The following is a 24735-nucleotide window of genomic DNA, read 5'->3' on the forward strand; positions in this document are numbered from 1 at the left end:
CACACTGTGCTTTTGATTATTGTAGCTTTGTCCTAAGTTTTGAAGTTGAGAAGGGTGAGTCTTTTAACTTATTTTGTTTTGTCTATGGTAATGACTTGTGAATGGAGCTTTTGCTAGCCCCTAAGACCTAAGCCTATCTAAAGGATTTGCTTATAGCTCTGAGAAATCAGGATGCATGACTATTGTACATCTTCGAAAAGCCACAGGTTTTTTTTTTTTTCATTATCCTGATGGTCACTGTATTCATGCCCTATTGCTTCTCTAACAAATTACCACAGATGTAATGGCTGTATTTATCTTACGGTTCTGGAGGTCAAAAGTCCTAATATAAAGTGACGGCAAGACTGGTTTCTCCTGGAGGGTGGAGATTCTGTTCCCTTTCTTGTGTAGCTTTCAGGTTTTGGCTCATGATCCCTTCCTACATCTTCAAAGCCCATCACTCCAGCCTTTGTTTCTGTGGTCACATTTCCTTCTTCTGCATTCGGCCCTACCTTCCTCCTGCCTTGTAATTCCATTGGGCCCATCTGGATAATTTAGTATAATAGTCCCATCTCCAGATTCTTATTTTAATTACATCTGCAAACTTCCTTTTGTGATGTGTAGAGAGCATATTCACACATTCTGAGAACTAGGCAGTAGACCTCTTTGGGGACAATTACTCTGCCTACCACAGTCATGATGAATGGTCAGTGTTGCTGACTGAGGGACACATAGAATCTCTAAAATATCTTTATTTTCCGTATTGGTCTCCCTTGTAAATAAAGACTAGTTGTCCAGTTTTAGGATCTGGGATATAAATCTGTTAGTTTAGCAACCTCATATTTCTATTCTGCCTATGGAACATTTTTTTCCACTGGGGTTATGATTTTTAGAGTCAGCAAATATTTATTGAGTTGTATTTCTCGTGTGCTCATGTACACCAAATGAATGAGATCTGTTTCTTGACCTTGAGGACATTACATTCTGCTAGAAGAGGAAGATGTTACTAAAGTATAACAACACACTGTTTGTCGATTTGATTTCCTAAATGTCTTTAGAATCCTTCCATCCTCTCTCTCATCCCTCTTTTTGTCATTTGTTACTGTGATTTCTAAACAAAATTACCAATTTCCCTTGACATCAGTTGGGGTCCCACATTCTTTCCTTCAGTCTGTTACTGTACCCATAGATGTGTTCATGTCACCCCTTTACCTAAAATCTTTCCATTTCTGGCATCAGGATGAACTAAATCCTCAATTCTTTGGTATGGCCTGTGTTGTGCTCATCTTTCTGGCTTCATCACCTGTCATTCCAGCTGCATTTTTTTCTAGCTGCATGGGATCAGTTGTACTTCCTCTGTTATGCCCTGCTCTCTTGGCTGTTGACTTTTGCAAAGCTCTTCTCACTCACTGGGCTCCATTTCTCCTCCTTTCCTTCCTGAGAAACTCCTGTGCATACTCTAGCCTGGCCTCTGGTAGTGCTTTCTAGAATGCTGACCCAACCTTCACAGCCTTCACCAGTGTGGTTCCCTTTTTCTGAGTTTGCTGTGTTTTGCTGTTCATTGCTCTTTACTAGAATCATTGCCTTGCTTGTCTGTTTTTCTAGCCAGACTGTAAATTCAGTTAGGTAAAGGACTCTTCTTTTAACTCCATGCTCCCCCTATATGATACAGTGCCTGCCTCATAAAAGAGTTTTACTAAGTGTTGGTTGAATGGGTGCTTGGATCCATATACATTTGAAGTATTTAATACAAGATGACCTGCAGATTTGAGCAAGAGAGATGATTTGATACGGATCCTAAGCTAAAGTGATTACTAGTTAGCACTTGGTTTCTCCTTGCTATGTACTATTTCTCTTGAAGAAACTAAATCTGTTTCTGTATGATTTCAGGATGTGGGATTCAAAAAGAAAGCTGCCGTCCTGAGAATTCATGTATTAGAGTTGTAAGGTTGTTCGTTTGAAGCTGTTTATATTAAAGAATAAATCTGTGGCATGAAGGCAACTAGGAAGTAAAACTCTTCTCGACATATGTATAAATCCAAAAAGGAGGTTTTCCTAAACTTGAGCGCTCTCAGTATAGCCTTGAATAGCTGTGAGTGATCAATAAGTATATACTTTAAAATTCTTTTGAATGAACCTTCTTTTGAAAGAGGCTTATTCTAGTAGGAAAACTACTCCAGGATTACCGTTGAAGTATATTCTGACAAGATTCATGCCACAAGTGAGGAAATAAATAAGTAGATAGCCCTTTTTGTTGCTCTTATTAATAAATACAGATAGGAACTCTGCCTTTCTTTAGGGCTTAATTTTTTTTTTTTTAAACTGGAGATTAGATTTTGTTTGGTTTGGGTTTTAGTTTGGAAAAAGACAAACTGAATTTTATAGAGTTAGTAGATATAAGGGTAATCCTAGTGGTAGAATGTGATTATTTCTTTGTGAGGAAGGATGTGAGGCTGTATAGAATACAGAGAGGAATGCCTTCCCCCGTTATATTAATTAATAATGCTAGATCGATTTTATTGTGTTTTGTTTTCCTAACTTCTTGGTGCCCTCCATCAGACCAAATTCAGGGGATTAGTAAAAACCAGGACATGCATAAGACATGTAACATATATATGGAACTTCATATTCTGATTTATAACTTTTTAAGCTATTAACAAAGCTGTTTTGACAGGTAATACGAAAGGTGAGGTTGGTGGAACTCTTCTTCCCCACTCCTGATGTTTCCTTCCCAATGGCAGGAACTGTACCAGTGCAGCACTCTGATGCCTTTTCCCTGCCCAAGCAAGAGCTGCCTGGGAAGGAAGCTGTGAGCATGCAGAGCCCAGCCCCTTCTTTGGGAGCTAACCCCCTATAGGAGCCCTGTTCTTCCATCCTGTGAGTTTTACAGCAGCACCCAACATACGGGAAGCCTTGTGGTTTTCTAAGGTGGCCTGTGGCTGGGTGAGTGAGTCTGTTTAATTCTGTGCTTCACTATTAGCAAGCCCATTGTTAACTGCACATCAGCCATATTCTGCAATACCAGGTTCATTAGTAATAAAAGTGGTATTTTGACAGCCTGTCCACCTTCCTCCTTGAACTCATCACTCAATTAGTCCAGAATTCGGGTGGGGATGTGTGATGCCAGTCATGAAGCCAGTGTCCTTGTATATATCTTTGGAGTCTCACAACTGCCCTGCAAGTGAGTTGTATCATCTTGTTGCAGATGAGGGAAGGGAAGCTCTGAGAAGGTAAATCACTTTAAAGGTAGCCAGGGCACCCTGGTCAGTCTAACTTCCAAATTCATATCCATTAGGGCATACTGCCAAAGAAAAAAATCATAGCTAAAAGCCTTTAAAAGACTTTGCATAATATAAATCACAGAGTAATATAGATGAGTTTTATTATGTGTAGCCTAGCATTTTCATACTCCTACATAAAAACACTTTAATATAGCCTGCAAGTCTCTGAATGCACGGGGGTTTCCTTCCCTCCCCTGTTCCACTGGCTGCCTTAACCTCATCCAAAGCTTTCATTTCTTTCTAACCATCTCGGGCTTCCTGCATAGTTTCCTCTGACTAGAATGCTTTCTCTCTCCCACCATCCCCCTTTGCCTGGTTAGCTCCTCCTTTCCCTTCACATCTCAGCTCACTTCTTCAGACTGGCCTCCCACAACTACCATATCTAAAGATGGTGATTTCTGCCAGTCATCTGATCTGTCCCTTACCCACCGCTGGCCATCATTCGTGATTCTGTATTCATTTCCAGTCTCTTCTACTTCCCTCTAACTAAACTGCTGTGGGCATCACCAACCACTCTTCTGTCACTCACCACTGTGAGCCTAGTGTCTTCACACAGTTGATAGCACCTGGTTGGCACCCAAAATGAGTTCTGGTAAACAGATGGACAGAGTGCTTGGCATCATGCTTTAGCTGTGACGTCTGTGCCCACTGTTTTTTACTCAATCTTTGGAAATAACATATTCGAGATAGCCTCTTTCCTGATAATTGTAACTCACTGTTATAGAACTGAAATGCTTGGGGTGTCTGGGTGGCTCAGTCAGTTACACATCCGACTTCAGTTCAGTTCATGATCTCATGGTTCATGAGTTCAGGCCCCACGTTGGGCTATCAGCTGTTAGAACCTGCTTTGGATCTTCTCTTTCTCTGCACCTCCCTAGCTCATGCTCTCAGTCTCTTTCAAAAATAAATAAAAACATTTAAAAAAAAAAGAACTGAAATACTGTAGCCTTCTTTTGAAGCTTTAAACTATAGGAAGCGTAGAATGGATTTCCAAAGGTGCGTAACTAAAGGTGTGCTTAATGTGCTGGGGATGGCGTAAGACAAGGTTGGTGCACTAAGGGAACATGCTTTATGTGGTTTTGAGACTATGGGATAAAGGGAGAAGCTTGTCTTGTAGCACTCAGGTAATATTAAGCATGTATTTGGTTTTTGTATGTCCTTGAAGAACATAATAAAGCTTAGAATAGTCCATCAGACCTGTTCGGTAAGCAATATGCTAATACCTACTTATGTTTTTAATGTCCTTCTTAATAAATTGTTTATTTGTTCGTGTATAAAATGAGGTCAGCAATAGGGTGGTGTGTGAATGAATTTCATTTTCTAGCCAAGCATAAAAACATAGGATAAAGTGTTATGCAAAGTCCAAGTGGTGATCGTTTGGGAGTGAAACAAAGACTTTTTCCATATGCATTTTTTTTCTCCTCCTGGTGACTTCATTCAACATAATTAATATCTTGAAGGGGCAAATGTAAGACATCTCTGCACACTTCATTTTGCATCCCTCAATCTCAAAAGTGTTGACCATGGCAGAATTTCAGTTTCCTGGCCAGCTGTTTTCCTGGAACTAGGGCCCATGGGTAATAAACAACTAAACCAAGATCCACATGGAAATAACATGGATAATATGCTATCAGGTGTCTTCGTGTTTCCCTATGACAGCTGACATTGTTTCTTTTTGTCCCCCCTCCCCCAATTATACAGGGCATCGATGTACGAGATGCTCCTCTCAAGGAAATAAAGGTGACTAGTTCCCGGCGATTCATAGCTTCATTTAATGTCGTGAATACAACAAAACGGGACGCTGGAAAGTATCGCTGCATGATTCGCACCGAAGGAGGTGTTGGAATATCAAACTACGCAGAATTGGTAGTTAAAGGTATTTAACGTCTTTTTATATCCCTGAATAGTCTATTAAAATAGACATGTCAGATGGTTGTGAGTTCATTATTTGTTTAAAGCTCAAACTTTTCCTTGTCTGTTTCCAAACAGTAGCTTGGTGACAGGTTACATTGATGGATTGCATTTTAAGTACAAATTTTGCACGTGCACAATATTTTTGAAAAATGCATTTTATTTATGTTGGTTTAGTTGCATACAAAGCAGCGACTGTGCTCTTGGCAAGTTCTTCTGCCAACTCTGTATACAGAGATTACAACCTATAAATTTTTTTTTTAAGGAATGAAATTTTTTTTACTGATAGAAAATCACTTAAAATGCAAATATTCACCAGCCAGCGTGTTTATGATAGCAGGGTGGTTAATAAAATGAAGCAATGCCAGTATAAAAATGCTCAGTCATATCACACAAGCCATATTGATAATACTGAGTTAACATTCATAATGTTGCAGTTATGTTCCATTACTATATTTTGCGTGACTGAAAAATTGAGTCATTATATTCAGGAAAGGGCAGTCTGAGGGGGGGGAAAGAGGGGAAATAAGTTTCTTCTGCTGGTCTAATGCTTTTTTCGTGGGCTGGGGAGTTTATGATAATTAAAGTTGCTGGGGCTGTTCTTGGTCTCAGACAGAATAATTTGGAGTTCTAGAGGTACTACAAGGCATTTTTAGATAATTTCTGGCTGGCCATTGCTGTTTTGTCCTAGGAGAACAGAATGATGCCTGCTTTTGACATTTTTTCCCCTGCATTTGTTAAATATGAAACATAAAACTGATCTCTTTTGGATGGGTTAGTACTTTTTATCAGCAAATTTCTCTGTGCAAGCGGTTTTAAAGACTATAGGGTTCAAACCCCAGAACTAGCTATGCGGGCATGGGCTAGTGGCTTACCGTCTCTGTGTTTCTGTTGCCTCATGTATAAAATAGACATCAATAATGTCACCTGCATCATATGGCGATTAGGAAGGTCAAGTGCAAAAAGCATATGAATGGCACTTAGAACAGGTACATAGTGAGAAGCCAGCACCTGTTAGGGCCTTGACGGGAAGGAGGAGGAGGGCAAGGTGATTCTTACCCTCTGCTCCTGTATGTCAGTGATGCATGTTTAGAGATGCTTGTCATTGCCACCTTTCTGAATTTTAAAACATATAAATGTCTGCCCAGCTATTCTCCCCCCGCCCCACCACACCCATATTGAATGAAAATCTCTGGGGACATAGCCTCTGTTATAAAATCTGTGCGTGATTTTGGCATATGCTTCCTTTGTAAAATCACTGCTGCCAATATTAGTCACTCCTGGCTTATGAGAGAAATGTTTATTGGCGAGGCTCCCCCCAGGCAGTATTAATCTGCAGCAACGACTAATGTTCTGCACATCGAAATATCTACTCCACTAATATATTTTGCCACGTCAGATTCTTACGAATTTTGGTTTATGGTGAAACTTTGGCTGATCTGGCTAGTATTTGAGTTTAAGTTTATTTTATTTATTTATTTGTTTGTATGTTTATTTATTTATTTGAATGTCTATTTATTTTGGGGAGAGAGAGAGAGAGAGAGAGACAGCACGAGTGGGGGAAGGGCAGAGAGAGAGGAAGACCGGACCCAAAGCAGGCTCCAGGCTCTCCTCTGACAACAGAGAGCCCGATGCGGGGCTTGAAATCACAAACCATGAGATCATGACCTGAGCCAAAGTCAGACATTTAACCAACCGAGTCACCCAGGCGACCCTGAGTTTAGGCTTAATAGCTGTAAGAAAACAAATTCTTCAGAGTAATGCACACCCTACTTTGTAGAAGGCTCTTTGAGAAGCGAAGAGTCACAATGTAGAAATGGACACCATTTACCAACAAATCCAGTAAAGCAGTAGCCTCAGTGTTCCATGGCTGAGCCCTTTATCATCATTATTATTACTTAATGTTCATCTGGGCTTAGCTCTTCGTGACTATGTTCTGTTTTCTTATTGACAGTTGCTGCAGCGTTTCACTATGACCAGCCATGTTCTTGAGGCATCTGCTTTATCAACAGTATAACATAAATCTAGTAACCTCGCTAAAAATTGCCCCTGTGGAAAAGTTCATTTGTTTGGTGGCATAAGTAAATCATAAATTTCTAGTCTTCCAGAGCAAACATGAACACAAAAAATGAATGGGTTCTTACTCATATTGATGCAGCACATTTTCCTGTCAGGACGAGGGGCGGTAGCTTGGCTCATTGTGATAAAAATGTCCAGGCACCTCTTTCTATCTCTGCACACAGTCAAAGCCAGGGATTATTGGCTTGCAGTTGTGGCTCAAATCTGAAATTGACTTTTCCTCCATTTGTAATTTTTTAAATGTTTATTTTTCTATTTTGAGAGAGGGAGAGAGAGAGAGAGAGAGAAAGCGCACATGAGTGGGGTAGGGGCAGAGAGAGAGGGAGAGAGAGAATCCTAGGCAGCCTCTGCACTGTCAGCACAGAGCCCAACACAGGGCTCAGTCCCATGAACCATGAGATCATGACCTGAGCTGAAATCAAGACTAATCAAGAGCTGGACGCTTACCCAATTGAGCCACCTAGTTGCCCCTCCATTTATAATTTTACAGCCATATTTTTCATATATTTTATTTTTTAATGAGATAACATGCTGAATTTTGCTAGCATGTTACACTTAATAAAGTATTCACTTGAGATAATTACTTTGAAATAATGCAATGACATTTTTAGGCCACCAGTATATAATTTAACTTTTTTATATGCATGCAATATTTGGAGTAGTGATTTCCTAAAAATGGGAAAAACTAAAGTCCATAGAGTTCGTTTCTTTCTCTTTCTTTCTTTCTTTCTTTCTTTCTTTCTTTCTTTCTTTCTTTCTTTCTTTCTTTTCTTCTCTCTCTCTCTCTCTGTCTCTCTTAATTTTTTTTTTTCAACGTTTATTTATTTTTGGGACAGAGAGAGACAGAGCATGAACAGGGGAGGGGCAGAGAGAGAGGGAGACGCAGAATCGGAAACAGGCTCCAGGCTCTGAGCAGTCAGCACAGAGCCCGACGCGGGGCTCGAACTCACGGACCGCGAGATCGTGACCTGGCTGAAGTCGGACGCTTAACCGACTGCGCCACCCAGGCGCCCCTCTCTTAATTTTTTTTGAGTTTGTAACTTTCTTGAGATCATGCGCTGATTTGACACCAACCCCCCAAATGAAACCCAAGTCATTTTTTATCTTCTTTCCTATCTTATTCATGCCTGCCACTGCTTTTGAAATCTGGAACATGAAAAAGAAATATTTAATAGAGTCTCCATAATTTGTGTGTATGCATCTATATCAATATTATTTAATTATGTGAGAGATATATTAGGGATTCACATGCATATCTATTAGCTGTATGTTTATGTATCTGTATGTGCATAAATTCTTTCATTGCTGGCTTGGTTCGGAATTACAGTTGACCCTTGAACAATCAAGAGTTAGAGGCACGGACCCCTGCATAGTTGAAAATCTGCATATAACTTTTGACTTCCCAGAAACTTAACCAATAGCCTGTTGTTGACTGGAAGCCTTACCCATAACATAAACAGTCAATTAACACACATTTCGTATATGTATTATATCTGTATTCTTACAATAAAGTAACCTAGAGAAAAGGAAATGTTATTAAGAAAATCACAAGGAAGAGAAAATACATTTACAGGACTGGAAAAAATCCGCATATAAGTGGGGTTATGCAGTTCACACTGTGTTCGTCAAGGCTCAACTCTTTTGATCATAATTTTCACTGTCAATTGGTCACATATTTTAAATTGCTTTTTATCACTTGGTATAGATTGAATTCCTTCCTCCCTCCCTCCCTTTCTCCTTTCCTTCCTTCCTTCCCTTTGGGAAAATGTATTCAAAATTTATATATTGACTTATTCTGGGACTGATTCTTCCAGCAAACCCACAAGTATTTTGGGATGTCTGTTGCAATTGTTTGCAGGTTCTAGTTGAATCTTTCATTTGATTTCACATATTTGGTACTTTTCTTCATGGGGAATTAATAGAGAAAATATTCTCAGGTCAAACAAGCACTAAAGTTTTGTCTATTTTAGGACACTATTAACAATATCCTAAATGAATGGGTGTGCTCAACTAACCTTCGTGGCCTTGCCCCTGAGTTGTAGTTTGAATGGCAGCTCAGCAACCCTTGCTAGCATTTGTGACTTCAAAGTAATTAACTGCTCTTTCAGCCTGACTACATCACTGCCTTAGGATATACTATAAAAGGCCCATTTCATGTCTCGGTTCAAGGAATCGCCTAATGATATAAATTGATGTTAAATCATGATGAGTTGAGTAAGAACTGTTTAAAGAAATGAAGAGCTAGCACAAAGTTGTAGTTTATGAACAATAGGAACATAGTTTAGTAAGTTTACATGAATTTTATAGTCCTCCAAATACGATTCATCCTTTAGTGTCTATTTTGACTCGGTGTAATGAGATTTCCCAGGTATTTTAGAAAGCCGATATGACTCATCACACTCCATCCGCCAAAGAGAACTGATGTTGCTGTTTATATTAGATTAGTTTAGGCATCTACCAGGTGTCATCTCAAGGGCCAAGGTCAGGTGGTCCTGGCTGCCCTGAGATCCCTTTCAGCAGGAAATATGATCATGGTCAATTGGCTGTGTCTGCTGTTGGAGATGACAGAATTTGCATCATGCAAGCTAGCATAAGCCAGTAGTGGAATATAGCAGACTTTATTTTTTGTGCACTCATGAGCTAAATGAGGAGTTGAAATACACACACACACACACACACATACACACAGGCACAAACCACCTGTGGAAACATTCTTGAAAACAAAATTAGATCTTACATTTCTTCTTGGATAGAGATTCACTAAGATAGAAATACATTATTTTGTACCTTACCTCCTTTCTCAGTATCATGTGTGGCACCACTTCTAGTGACATTGGGCACACAGGATGCCTTCATTTGGTGCCTGGCAAGCCACTCAACCAGCACCTCACTAATAAACTCAGAATGCTATTAAAAAAAAAAATTACCTACTTCTCCCTTTTCAGACAATGATCTAGAAAGAGTCCATCTCAGATTTTAAAGAATGAACGAGATTTTTTTTTGGCTTCAAAGAGTATTAACTATTGATTGCCTAGAATTTTACCAAATTGAGCACAGCTTGCACTTTGCCTTAGAGCTTTTCTTTCTACTCTCTGCTTGAATCAGACTCATTCCTGAAGGTTCCTTGAACAGCAGCAGTGGCAGGCAGGCTTTACTGCCCAGACTTCTTACTCCTCCCGTGGCTGAATGAGTCCATTGTGATGGATTTTTGGGAAACAGGTCGCCCTGGAAATGCATTTATGCCGAGATAAACTATAATTTCGGCCGTGTTTTCAAACTGATGATATCTTTGGGATATAAATATAGGGAAACTGAATTTAATATTCTAGATAACTGGCACCTTTGATGATTTCAAAGACATTCTCAGTGAGGAAGTTGGCAGTAGAGTGCCTCATGGAGCTTAAGTACTACCACTGAGAGAGCTTTTTAGCAAGTTACTTTTAGTGGGGAAAAAATCCTTTGGCACCTTTGTAGGTGTGTGAGAAAAATGAGTTGTGTCCTAAAACGACCTGGGGGTATACCTCCTTGAGCGATCTTAGGTTTTAAAGATGGTTTACTTCACAAATTTGAACATTATGAAAAGCTGCACCAGTACACTTCTTAAAAATAACCTAAACCAAACTATTCTCATCAGTTCACTCCCGAAGTATTCATGGCTTCTGTACGTTAATACTTGATGCACGTTTAGCTATTTAAAGTTTTTTTAAGCTTATTTATTTTGAGTGAGAGAAAGAGCAAGCGGGGGAGGGACAGAGGACAGGGGGAGAGAGAATCCCAAGCAGGTTCCACGCTGTCAGCGCAGAGCTCGATGGGGGGCTGCATCTTACAAAGGGTGAGGTCATGATCTGAGCCGAAACCAAGAGTCACGGGCTCAAGCGACTGAGCCGGCCAGGCGCCGCACACATTTAGCTCTTTTAAAACTGAAGAGCCAAGTGTCTGAAAGATAGCTCTGTGGTTTGCCTTTCAGAACCACCTGTTCCCATCGCTCCTCCCCAGCTCGCCTCTGTGGGGGCAACCTACCTGTGGATCCAACTCAATGCCAACTCCATCAATGGGGACGGGCCCATTGTTGCCCGAGAGGTGGAATACTGCACGGCAAGCGGGAGCTGGAATGACCGGCAGCCAGTGGATTCCACGAGTTACAAAATTGGGCACCTGGACCCGGATACCGAGTATGAGATCAGCGTGCTGCTCACCAGACCCGGGGAGGGCGGCACTGGGTCTCCTGGGCCAGCTCTCCGGACAAGAACAAAGTGTGCCGGTGAGTAAGGGAGACCTGGGACTCCTTGTTACTGCCTTTCTGGCATTGACCTACAGCACGGTGTTTATCAGGTATTAACCTGCTCCCCAGCTCTGTCAGCATCCTCCGCAGGAACAAATAATTCCCTTTGCCCGGGAACAGTAACCCAACAGGACTTTGGGACCTCAAGGCTTGGTATTTCCAGGCAGCCTTCACCTCCTTTCTTTCCTTTTCCCTATTTTTTTTTTTATTTACACCTTCCTGTGAGTATCATCTAGTTTGTATAGGAATTCTCCCTAAGGTTGATGTAAACTGTCTGCTTTGATGATGTCTGCTCATAGGTCACATCCTCTCACCCTGGTCCCCTTGTTTTATGTTTACAGTTAATGCGCTTTTAGCCTGGAGGGGCACCGGAATAATAGATTCCGTCTTAGTGATAGCTTTAAAGCTGTGTTTTTATTGATGGATATTTAAATTTTTTTTCAACGTTTTTTATTTATTTTGGGACAGAGAGAGACAGAGCATGAATGGGGGAGGGGCAGAGAGAGAGGGAGACACAGAATCGGAAACAGGCTCCAGGCTCCGAGCCATCAGCCCAGAGCCCGACGCGGGGCTCGAACTCACGGACCGCGAGATCATGACCTGGCTGAAGTCGGACGCTTAACCGACTGCGCCACCCAGGCGCCCCTATTGATGGATATTTAATGGAGGGGCTGCTTGCCAATGACGTGGGGCCCATTTGTAAAATAAGCAAGGGTGATTTGTGGGCTGCGTGCACTCTTCAAGTTTAGATTATAAAGTTCTAATTGACTGTGCCGAGCCCATTCTGCAGCTTAACTAAAGTGGGGTTGATGGAGGGAGAGATGTAGAGTCTTAGAAAAATCAAAACCCGAAGAAAGCTCCCGTGAGAAGGTGTAGTGCTTTCTGTGTGGCTACTTTCTGCCAGGGAAGGGGAGAGAAATAATACATGGGGATACTCAAGTGTTCTTTCCTCATTTAGATGAAGAATCCCTATATTGAACTGTGGGTTGTGGTGAGGAAATGCAATAAATTTTTATGGAATTAATTGAGTCCTCAGATAACATTCTTTAAGTAGACACATCAGTATGTTTCGTTTCTTTTTTTTAACTTTCGAAGGTACTCAGCACAGTCTGACCCTGGCTGGTAGGAGAAATGATTAAATCTGAACAGGTGTAGATGTTTCAGTATTTTTCCTTTATACTGTGGAGTGGGTACTGTTTCCACAAGTTCAAAACTTTATGGAAGAATTCTGTATTTGTGTTGTTGTTGTGTTTTTTAAAAATTTCATTAGAAAAGGGAACAGCTACTCCCCCCCCCCTCCCCGGGGATACCTGATGGGCCTGTTCTAGCCAACTGGGTGTCCCCCACTGGGTGCTCAAGCCACCTGCCATGCAGGGTCTCTGGAGTAAACAGCAGTTCTGGACGGGCCCTTCACACAGCCCTGGCTGATGGCTCCAAGGAGAAACGAGTTTGAATACCCATTCTCTTCCTCACTTCTCCAAATGATGGCGTCTCCTCTTTTTAGTTGAATAAAACTGCCCTTCTTTTTTTTGTGAAACAATTTCTTGTATTGTCTTATCATCTGTTGCAGGGCAACCAGTGGCCATGTATAACACTGTCTATATCATTTCGCAGTAGAGGCATTGCTCTCAAATCTGTTATTGATTTGATAACTGCCTTGTAAAGTCTCCAGGGCAGATACTGTCACCCCCTTTTACGGGTGGGGAAATGGGAGCCCACAAGGACCCGCTCCCCTCCAAGCATGCTCTGTTCACAGTACGTTTAGTATGATTTCACCTCAGTGTGATTTTAAGGAATCCTATTTTGAGCATGGCAATATATAGTCTCCCTCTCTGTCCAAAAAAAGGGTAGAATTCCATTGTCTAGACCAGAGAGATGATACCATCTGTTCCATTCTCGTCACTGACAACCCCGCCTACGTAATGTTTCCAGTCCTGTTCTTCCTTCCAGATTTTGTCTTTTCTCTTGGTTCTCTGCCTGTTTCAGCTATTGACACAATTGTTCTGTACATTTCCCCTGAATATAATGCTTGTATTTTTTTTTTTTTTTTTACTGCTGCCTGATGTGTACGTGTATAACTCTCAAAGAGACGGCGTGCCTTTTAGAACACCTTGTCAGTCCTCTTGAAGAGATTAAAACCAATTTTGAATTGATATGTGCATGCCAACACTCTGCCTTAAAAGGTTTTAAACCTCACTTAAGCAAGGAAGCCTGATGATAAAGCATGCTTTTTCATCTTACTGTTTGCAACCTCAGGTTGAACTACTCTGTCAATGTCATGTGCTGGTGTTGAACATGGTTGAAAGACCTGCAGTTGGACAAGTCGGTCTTGGGAAATAGAAGTATGTTAGGTCAGAGAGTCAAAGCTAGAAATGAGAGGGGGAGGCATGATAGGTGGGCGAGGAAAGTGAAGTCCAATTTCTCTTTACTGTATGAAGAAATACAGGTTCACCCTTTCTTGACCTGAGGCTTTTGAGAAAATGGGAAGAAAAGGCTGGTGGCCGTGGCTGATAAGCAGTGGGACGTCGTGGAAGGCAGGAATGAGTTACAAGGCAGGATACAGGTGCTGCAGACTATAGACTGAAAAGTGTGGTACGGTCCCAGACTGTCACTCGGATGGTTTGTGGGCGTTTGGGGCTCACAAGAAACGAGTCATGGAGCTTATAAGCGGGGGTGGGGTGGGGAGGCTCTAAGCGTGCCGCCAAGTAGATGGAAAATGTCCGTGGCCGGGCTTGAACATGAACACCGAATGAATCTGATAGGGTGATGTGTGGTAGGAATAGTTGCGCATTTCATCCTGTATGGTTTAAATCCCAACAGTACTACTGTAGAATTAGAGTAATAAAATTTAGCAGCAGAATATACAAAAAAGAGATTGAGAATTTGGCTTAAATGTGTGGGAATCCATAATATGACCCATATCACTCTATAATGCTATTTCCTCAGCCCTATCCCTCACCAAAAACAAAACAAAACAAAACAAAACCTACTATAATTTTAGGTTGCGTTAACAAAGCCAAACACTCATGTTGAAGGAGGTGATAATCTTAACGTACCGGTGCTAGGTTGCCTCACTGTAATTATCACACTATTTCTGATCCCTGAGTTTTAAGCAAGAGAGCACGAAATGGACTGTACTCCAGGGATAGCACCCAGGTTAGGAAAGTTTCTGGAACCTTGCTCTACCAATGAGGAATGATGGAAAGAATTTAGAAAGGTGGTGGAGAAGAATAGAGGGCCTGTGCAAATTTGACAAGAACTGAATCACGAATGGTGAGTTTGCAACGGTTGATCCCTTCAAGCAGAACCTGACATTGTAGAAGGTGATTTCTGTATTCAGAAAAGGATTGAACTGGTTGACCCTGCAGATCTCTTCAACATGAAGATTCTGTGATTCTTGCATTGTTCTCTTTCTAATGAGATGGCCCATCGAATGTTTTTACCCTGAAAGTCTTTGACTTTCACTTTTATTTTATCTATGTCCAGATATTCCCTTCTCGTGCTTGTCAAGTCCTGTTCTGCAGACTAGTGGAGGTCTGTGATGACATTTACAAAAATCTAAGCTCAAAGGGGGAAAATACTGCATTTTTAGCACTGCTAAGTAAATTAAATTTGAAGAGATGACTCTTATTTTGAGATACAGCACCTGGTTTTTGTGTTAAAATATCCTTTTTATGAAATGATAATGCTGGAAGTTACTCAAGCCATAGTTAGCAGTCGAAAATGGAGGCTCTGGGACCAGGCTGCCAGGGTTTGAGTTCTGGCTCTGCCCGGAGCTATACACGTGACCGTGGGAAAACTGCTTACCTTCTGTGGACTTTCACTTCCTTATCCATCAAATGGGGATGATAATAAAAATATATATCTTGGGGGTGCCTGGGTGGCTCAGTCGGTTAAGCGTCCGACTTCAGCTCAGGTCATGATCTCACAGCCTGTAAGTTCGAGCACCGCATCAGGTTCTGTGCTGACAGCTTCTGATTCTGTGTATCCCTGTCTCTCTGCCCCTCCCCTGCTCACGCTCAGTCTTTAAACATTTCCAATCAAAATAATTAGATGTTAACAACCTGATTTTGTTGCCCTGGATGTTTTACAAATAATTACTTACCTGGTAAATTGAAAATCTGAGGACCCGTTTTATATAACGGCTCATAGAATTCTCAGCCTTAGAGCACTGCATTCATGACAAACGTCATTTCTCTCATTTCTTCTATGAGATCTGTTTCTTTTGGACAAGTTTTTGGTTTTCATTTCTGTGCCACACCACTGAGACCTGTCCTGTCGTGTTTTGGTGACACCCATGAAAATGTATTTGACTTCTTGCATTAAAACGGCAAAATCAGTATTTATTGTCCTTCTCTGAGCAATGGAATTGATTTTCATGTGCGGCTAGTAGACACAATCTCATTACCTGGTCAGATTTCTTTCAAGAATTGTAGCACACTTCTAGAGCTCTTGCTCCTTGTGTTTCTCAGAATTGTTTTCAAATATATGCACAGGCTCTGTGCGTGTGACCTCAATCAAATCACTTAGCTTCTCTGGTTCTGTCTCCTTATCTTTAAATAAGGGCCATGACACCTGCTCTGACTGTATCAGAGGTGTTTATGAAAATCAGGTTAGATCTTATCTGTAAAGGTATTTTACAAATGATAAATATATTCTGCTTATGCAGTGTAGGGTATTTTTTAAAAAATGATTACGATAAGGAGCAAGTTTCAAGATTTATACACATACCCACGTATCTTCCAGTTTTGCTGTTCAGCTATAGTTGGGTAACCTCGGAGAATTGAAATTACTTCAGTATATCCAGTTAAGCAAAATATAATTTAGTTTGTGTTTTCTACTATATCTTGTATTCTTATAATTATGTACAGCTAGATCCCACAAGCCATTAATTGGTAGCTCCTTGAAAAAGAGAAATGGGAGATGCTGTTAGATTAATTTTCACAGTGGACTTTTTATGTTTTATTTTGGGATCTTGATTTTATGTATCCTGCTTATTGTTTAACTGTGGCTGAGTGACTTGCTAATAGCTGGCCCCAGGAGTTAAAGAAGGATGGTGGTAAACTAATGACCTAACAATTAAGATCGGTAAGAGTGGGGAAAAAAGCAAAAGCAAAAACAAGCTGAACCGAAATATGTTCTTTAGAATTAACGTAACGAAGCAGGAAAAAAGAATGATTGTGCCTTAAAAAAATGTATTCGTGAAATATTTATTGAACACCCAGATTTACAAGGCTCTGAGGGTAGAGCAACTGGACAAGGTCTACCCTCCGAGCTGATATCTTTGGGGTATGTGAGGGAGGAAATGTGCAGTCAATAAACAAATATATATACATACATATATACTATCGTAAATGCTGCACAGAAAGAGGAGCTAGAGATTGGAGGGAAGCAGGAGATTTTTTTATTAGAGTATCTTTTATTTTTAATTGTGGTAAAATCACATTCCATAAAATTTGCCATCTTAACCATCTCTAAGTGTATGGTTCAATAATGCTGAGTACATTCAATCTCTAGAACTGATTCCTTTTGCAAAACTGGAACTCTGTAGCCATACAAATTCCCCAACCCCCCTTGCCAGGCCCCACCAACTACCACTCTACTTCCTACCTCCATGAATGTAACTACTAGGTGCCTCTTATAAGTGGAATCGTGTAAAATTTGCCCTTTTGTTACTGGCTTATTCCATTGGCGTTATGTCCTTAAGGTTCATTCATATTATAGCATGTGTGATTGGACCTTTTTAATTAATCTGATAATTGTATTGTTTATACTTAGTTTATGTGACTTTTTGTAAACTATTTTGAGACTTTAAGCACCAACTTGGGCTTTTAATGAAATTCGTAATGCTCAGTGTATTAATTTTTTAATGTTTGTTTTTTTGAGAGAGAGACCAAGCGTGAGTGGGGGAAGGACAGAGAGAGAGAGGGGGAGAGACACACATGAAGCAGGCTCCAGGCTCTGAGCTGTCAGCACAGAGCCCATCGTGGGGCTCGAACCCATGAACTGCAAGATCATGACCTGAGTGCTCAATGTATTAAAAAACACTTCATCTTTATGACTTATGGAAGCCTTGCCTACTTAAAGCAGGTAGTACTGTTGTGCTTCCAGAGAGTCAAAGTACAAATAAGTACTCTAGAAGTACTGTTGCAGGTGGTACAGCTGTCCTGTCAGCCGTTGACCTTCTGTTTGTCAAGAATAGGGTGATACAAGAAATTTTAGATTGTTTTTTACAATGTACCATTCTTTTAAACTAGTAAAGGTGGGTACATTTTATGCCTATTTGCATAGAGGTGTATATTTGTTCTATGTATACCTCATTGGAACCTTTACATCATTGTAATAGAAACTTCAGAGTGCCTGGGTGGCTCAGTCTGTTGAGTGTCCCACTTCGGCTCAGGTAATGATCTCACAGTTCGTGAGTTCGAGCCCTGAATTGGGCTCTCCACTCTCAGCATGGAGCCCACTTGGGATCTTCTGTCTTCCTCTCTCTCTCTCTCTCTCTCTCTCTCTCTCTGCCTCTCCCCCGCTTGCTTGCTCTCTCTCTCTCAAAAATAAATAAACATTAAAAAAAAAAAAAAAAGAAACTCCAAACATATGTTACATTAAAATTTCTTTTTGGTCTGCTCAGTTACTTCCATAACATGTAATTAAAGCCCTCTTATCTTCAGTGACACGAGACGTGGGCCATGGTTCCCATGTGCTTTTGGGTCCCTACCCCTTCAGATACTCTATGGTCTGGGACAGATTGAGTTTGTGCCCAACCCATTGTGGAATATTTTCATGTATCTCCTGTTCTTTGTGACAGCAGTTGTTCTGTTGCACGAGAACAAATATATTTGCGTATATTTGTTCTCGTGTGTCCTTGCCATGGGCTTTGATGAACACGTGTATACGTGAGCAAGGGCTCAGAGGCCCTGACCATGGAAATGCTCTGTGGAACTACAGGGCTGGAGTTTCATGTTGTCTTTCAACACACACCCTGAGGACGTCTCTTAGTGTACTTTTACAGTAGTACCTTCTGTCCTACCTGCTCTTGTCTAAATCTCACGAGATTTTGGTTAATATTGGTTTTGAAATGTTAATCCCCGGGTTTGCTAAATGTGACACTGGAGAGAGTGGTTTTATTTTTATTCATTTTTAATTTTTTCAAAGTTTATTTATTTTGAGAGAGTGAGAGCAGGGGAGGGTCAGAGAGAGAGGGAGAGAGAATCTCAAGCAGGCTCCATACTGTCAGTGCAGAGCCCGATGCAGGGCTTGAACTCATAAACCATGAGATGACCTGAACCAAAATCAAGAGTCAGACGCTTAACTGAGCTACCAGGCACCCCAAGACTGGTTTTAAATACACCTGAATGAGATTCACATATGGGAAAAGAGGAGTGATAGCTTCTCAGCAAGGGGGCCTTACATGATGCCCAGACTGTGTGATACTTGCATTCCACTGAAGGCCAGCATCTCTGTGTCTTAGTTCTACTTGTGGGAGAAAAAGAATCATTCTGGTTGCAGTGGGGCTGATCTGAAATTATACCCTGCCAAGGGTTGCCTGGGTGGCTCAGTTGGTTAAGCGTTGACACTTGATTTCAGCTCAGGTCCTGATCTCACCTCACGGCTCATGAGTTCGAGCTCCACGATGGGCTAGTGTGGAGCCTGCTTGAGATTTTCTCTTTGCCCCTCCTTTGCTTGTGCTCTCTCTCTCTCAATAATAATAATAATACCCCTGCCAAAATCTGATTTGTTTTCTTCCTGTATCAAGGATAGCCTAATTTGTCTTTTCCGTACAAAACTGTCAAAATATGAATTTGGACTTACACGGTTGACCCATGGGCCCTCATGAGCAGGAGGGAGCCTCTCTAAGATCTAACAATGGCTGCTATTCATGGGAAATACAGGCCAGAGACCTCACTGAATGGAACATAATTTATTTTTAATTTAAATTTATTTACTAGGGGAAAAAGTAGTGTTCTAGTTCTACTTCTGAAACAGCTCTGCCAAAGGGCATCATGTTTTTAATGCATTTCCAACAGATGAAACCATTAAGAACCTTTTTTAATTACAAACATTAAAAGGGCATACGAAGTAGTTTCCCTATGAGGCTCTAGATATAAATACATTGCATTAAGTAGCATCCTTGCATTTGGGCAGAGGACAGACTCATCGTGGCAATGCTGCATCTTCTTTTTTTTTTTATTATAATATAATCAGCAGGTGTGTACAGGTCTTTATGCCCAGAGGCTGCATAGTAACCTCCACCTCAGATCCTGCTGCCTTTAAAGACTGGGTCAGCACTTCCCCTGTGTGTGAACCCACGGGCATGTGGCATCGCCACCCAGGCACCCCTCTTTCACCTTAAAGTCTGACTGACTCGGGTAGTTCTGATACTAATAGCTAAAAACAGCTCAACAAATTACTTCTCTGTTCTGGACCTAACCTTCCAGGTAATTCTAGTCCCTGGCACCTTCTTCTTCATAGCACTGCCAGGAGAACGAAATGGGCTAATGTATGAAAAACGACTAGCCGAATACTTTGGTCACATGGCACGCCCTGAATTCGAAGTAGGCTTGCTAGTGGATTCTGATCAGTTTATAAAATTCATAAACTTGTCACCACCTGAGGATAGTACTACCATGGCAGAACCCTCCAGTAGGACTGTTAAACCGAGCAGGTTGGGTTTTATTTGGCACACCTACATCAAGTTGCAGTTTGTTGTAAGTAACACAAAACATGCATGTATGTCCTCAAGCTAATGTCAAAAAATGATTACACGTTCACTGGAATCTGGGAGAATGTTGCATTTGGACTCTTTCAAGTGTCGTCAGGGTAGAAAACCGCGTACGGCCCAGAGTCACTGGAGGGTAGCAAAGAAAACAGGGTAACTTTGAACTTCACGTGCGAGACATCGTTATTCTGTGATAGTCGGTGTGTTGCTATTATTAGTCGTGACTTGAGGAATGTTCTGACACTTTAAACCTTTGAAGAGTACTGCCCCCGACCCTGTCACCTCTAAGTTGGCCCAGAACATGCCAAGCTTGACAACCACAGTTTGATTAGAGCAACAAGGCAGCCTGTGGAGTATGAGTGTTTTGGGGGGACGTCTTTCCTTTTGCCTTTGAGCCACAGACCTCAGGTAGTTTGGGGATCCTTATTGAATGAGATCGGAGATGAGTGTTCTGATGCTCTGGATGGAAGGAACTCAGGTACACAGGAAAAATCTTCCACTGTGAAGACTTTCTGAGACAGGCTAACCTGTGTTCTATGCCCCTGACCCAAGAGCAGAAAGATCTAGTCTCAGAATGGCTTTTATCTTCAGAACATCCTAGGAAAAGTTCACTCATTCTTAACTTCCCAGGTATACCACGTGTTTGTACCTGAGCCCTCAGATGCAGCATGTCCAAAACCAAGGTCAGGCATTGGGAAATACAGTAGACGGATTTCATCTTTGACCTCATACTCCTGTGTGCCTCTACCCATCCTTCCCTAGGCATGCCCAGATTCATTCCCCTCTTATCGAACCAGCTGTCAGCATATTTGTCCCCATTGATGTGGACAGATAACTCATCAGAGTACATTCTATGGCATTTTGCCTCCAATTAGAACTTGCCTGCTCTGTTCTGTAAGGATAAGGCTGTTCGTGTGGTTAAAAACTAAGTTAATAAGTAAAATACATGAGAACTAAGACCTGCACAGTCATAACAACAATTATGAAACCTTGATGATATGTCAAGATTTTAGTTTATGAGGGTCAACCATGCTCCTTCGCTTGTTTTTTTATAAATATTTTTTATAAGTGAATTTTAAGAATATAAAGAACTGGGAATTACATCCCATATTAGAATAAATTGCGAGGGAATAGATGACTTTAAAAGTGAATAATGCATATCAACTAGATTAAAACCACAAATACAAGAAATTTTATTAGGAAGTATGGTTACACCTTTTCTTAAAATAAGAATGATAATAGAACTGTTTGATATCAAAATTGCTGATCTTCCAACCATGTTATTACACTTGTAGAAGGAATAATATAAGTAATAGAACTATTCAGATAAAATATTTCTATTGACCAAATAGCAGCTCTTCTTCTATATAGATCTAGAAAAGTGACTGTAGACACAGATTTCCAGTGGGCATTGAAAAGCCTCTCTAGCTTAAATTAGCAATAGAAAAGATACAGATGTTAATATATATTTCTGCTAAATATTATATATTGCTACTTCACTACTTGTGAGATAGACTATATTGCTTTTAAGTTGGATCATGAATCATCAAAAGTAACATTTTATTTGTTAATGTCTGTATCTTTTTGTCTATTTTAATTACTGAAGTAATAAGTGCCATATAAGGCGGCAAACAATACAGAAGTTAATAGATGCTCACATCTTTCTTTCAGTTTCTTTCCTGGGGATAATACTTAAGTGTTTTCCTTGCACATCTCTCTTTATGCCCGTATAGGCATATAAATATCAGTATATGTCTCAGATCTGTTCCTTACTGCTCATTCTATCAGAATGAGATCATATTGTACATGGTATTCTGCAATTTTATTTCACATTTGTCGATAGTTACTAAACATCTCTCCGGTTGCTAGAGTCTAGTACTATAAATATATATATATATATATATATATATATATATATATATATATATATAAAATAGTTAAATTATATATATAATATATATAATTTATATATATAATATATAAATTATATATATTATATATATAATTTAACTAATTTAACTAATATATATATATATATATAATTAACCAGTTTAACTAATTCTGAGGAGTAGCTATTTATTTTTCTGGAATATGGGTACTTTAATTACTCAGCTCTCCTCCCTTTTCTTTTTTTATGTGAGCTCTACGCCCACTTGAACTCACGATCACAAGATCAAGAATTGCATGCTCTACCCACTGATCCAGCCAGACACCCCTCAGCTCTCCTTTTTTTGATGGGTAGGGAGGTCATTGTTTTCTATTAAAATGAATATTTCAATAAATATTTGTACATATATTTCCTTATATTAAAATATTTTTATTTCTGTAGGTTACAGTTTTAAGGTAGGACTGGTGGGACAAAGATAGATGCATTGAAGATTTTAGGAGATGTTGTCAGATTACTCTCCAGAAGGTTCTAGCATCAGCAATGTATGACAGTTGATTTCTGAATGTACTTTTGAGCAGTGAATATTAATTTCTTAAATTTTGTTTTTATTAGCTCACATATGGCACATCACTATTTTAATTTGCATTTTACTTTTTCTCGTGTTTCTAATTGACTTTTTATATTACTTCATCATGAACTTACCTATTTCTATCCTTAGGATACTTTTCCAATTGTTCCCTTTTCATTTGGTAGGAGTGTTTTATATAGAAGGATTGTTAACCATTTGTCCTACGTTTTTTGAATATTTTCCCTCATTCTACTATTTGCCTTTTGACTTTATTCATGGTATATTTTATTAAAGAGAAATGTTTAAATTTATGTAGTTAAATCTATCAGTCTTACCCTCCAGGGCTATCCATATACTTTAATATATGATAAAACTGTCATTAGAATTTAAATCAATCCAAATGGAAGTGAATTTATTATCAGTAGATAGCCAGATATGAAGTAACATTTGCTAATTAAACTCATATTTTTCCCTGTGGCTACTCACTTTCCAGTCTTGTTTTAGAAGTTATTTTCCCACATTGTCTTTGAATATTTTAAAGAGTTTTTACACTTAGATCTTCAGTCTGAAATTCTGGTCAGAAAGTCTTGCGGGGAAGACTACAGGACTGGGGAGTCTTCTGTGAAGGGTTCCTTTGCTCTTTAATTATGTACAAGCAAAAATGATCTTTTCTCACCTTTGCTATGGGATGCTATATGATGTGGTATCCAGGAATGCAGCAGGTATCAATTGACCACCAGGAAATCAGCTGAAAGGATACTGAGTAGGAAAGCTGAGTAGATATAATCAAAATACTCTCCATCCCTCATTTTAGTTTGTTTCATTTATTTATTCATTTATTAATTTATTTGACAAATACTTATTAAGACTCCATGATTTGACAGGTATCCTCTAGGCTTTGGGAGAAGCCCAAAATGGTGAGAAAAACAAATGAATACATTGCCCTCATGGATGTAACTTTCTAATTCAGAAAGTCTTCCATTGGTTTTTTGGGGCGCCTGGGTGGCTCAGTCAGTTGAGCGTCCAACTTCAGCTCAGGTCATGATCTCATGGTTCTTGAGTTTGAGACCCTCGTTGGGATCTGTGCTGACAGCTCAGTGCCTGGAGTCTGCTTTGGATTCTGTGTCTCCGTCTCTCTCTGTGCCTTCCCTGCTCATGCTCTGTCTCTGTCTCTGTCTCTGTCTCTGTCTCTCTCTCTTTCTCAAAAGTAAATAAGCATTTAAAAATAAAAATAAAATCTGCCATTGGTTTTCAATGCATGCACATATTTAAGTGAAGCAAGGCTTGCATAGATTACCCAAACAGTGTAGGGAGGAGGTTCTGACAGTAACCATAAACATTAGGGCAGACTTTACAAATAAATCATTTTTATTGGGGTGCTTTGTGCTGCAAGTAACATAAAGCCAGTTCATATAAATTAATAAGGAAACTTCTGAACTTGTAGTAACAGGAAATCCATAGATAAATCAGTCACACTTTACAGGTTGTTGATTTGATTTCTCAGTAGTATTACCCGGGACATGAGTTCTTTCCAAATCTCCCTTGCATTGGTTTCACCCCAAGGCTGGTCTTCTTCATGGTCATAAGAAGGCCTTTAGAAGCAACTAGGAAAATATGCTTTATTCAAATCTGTCAGAAGGGGAAGAGAAACATTTCCTCAAATTTAGAATATCATTCCTTTCTTTCAATCTATTAGACCAGTAAGGACTAATAATAATTGCCAGGAGATTTTTGTGAAATAGTTGGCTTAGTGTCCTTATTCTCAAACTTTAATGTAGTTTAGTGATGTTAATGTATATCAGAATCACCTGGAAGCCTTGTTAAAAGGCAGATCTCCAGGTCCCATCCCAGAGTTTATGATTCAGTAGGTTTGGGGTCAGGCTCAGCAATGTATATTTCTAACAGATTCCCAGAGGGTGCTAATGTTGCCGGTTGAGAATTGCTGATTTGGAGGAATGCAGATATACCTTTGTATCACACACCTGTTAAAACTCAGGACACTGACAAAACCTCTCGCTGGTGCGGATG

The 24735-nt window shown here is 40.1% G+C and overlaps 1 protein-coding gene across 1 annotated transcript in view; it reads left to right on the forward strand.

The window, feature by feature from the left end:
* Positions 1-24735, forward strand: part of PTPRM (protein tyrosine phosphatase receptor type M) — a 794802-nt gene that overhangs the window by 369181 nt on the left and 400886 nt on the right. The window contains 2 exon segments of the mRNA XM_032595357.1: positions 4962-5136; positions 11218-11511. Coding sequence (XP_032451248.1) covers positions 4962-5136; positions 11218-11511 — 469 coding nt within the window.

Source organism: Lynx canadensis, chromosome D3 (genome assembly GCF_007474595.2).
Source record: "Lynx canadensis isolate LIC74 chromosome D3, mLynCan4.pri.v2, whole genome shotgun sequence".
Classification (NCBI taxonomy): Eukaryota; Metazoa; Chordata; class Mammalia; order Carnivora; family Felidae; genus Lynx; species Lynx canadensis.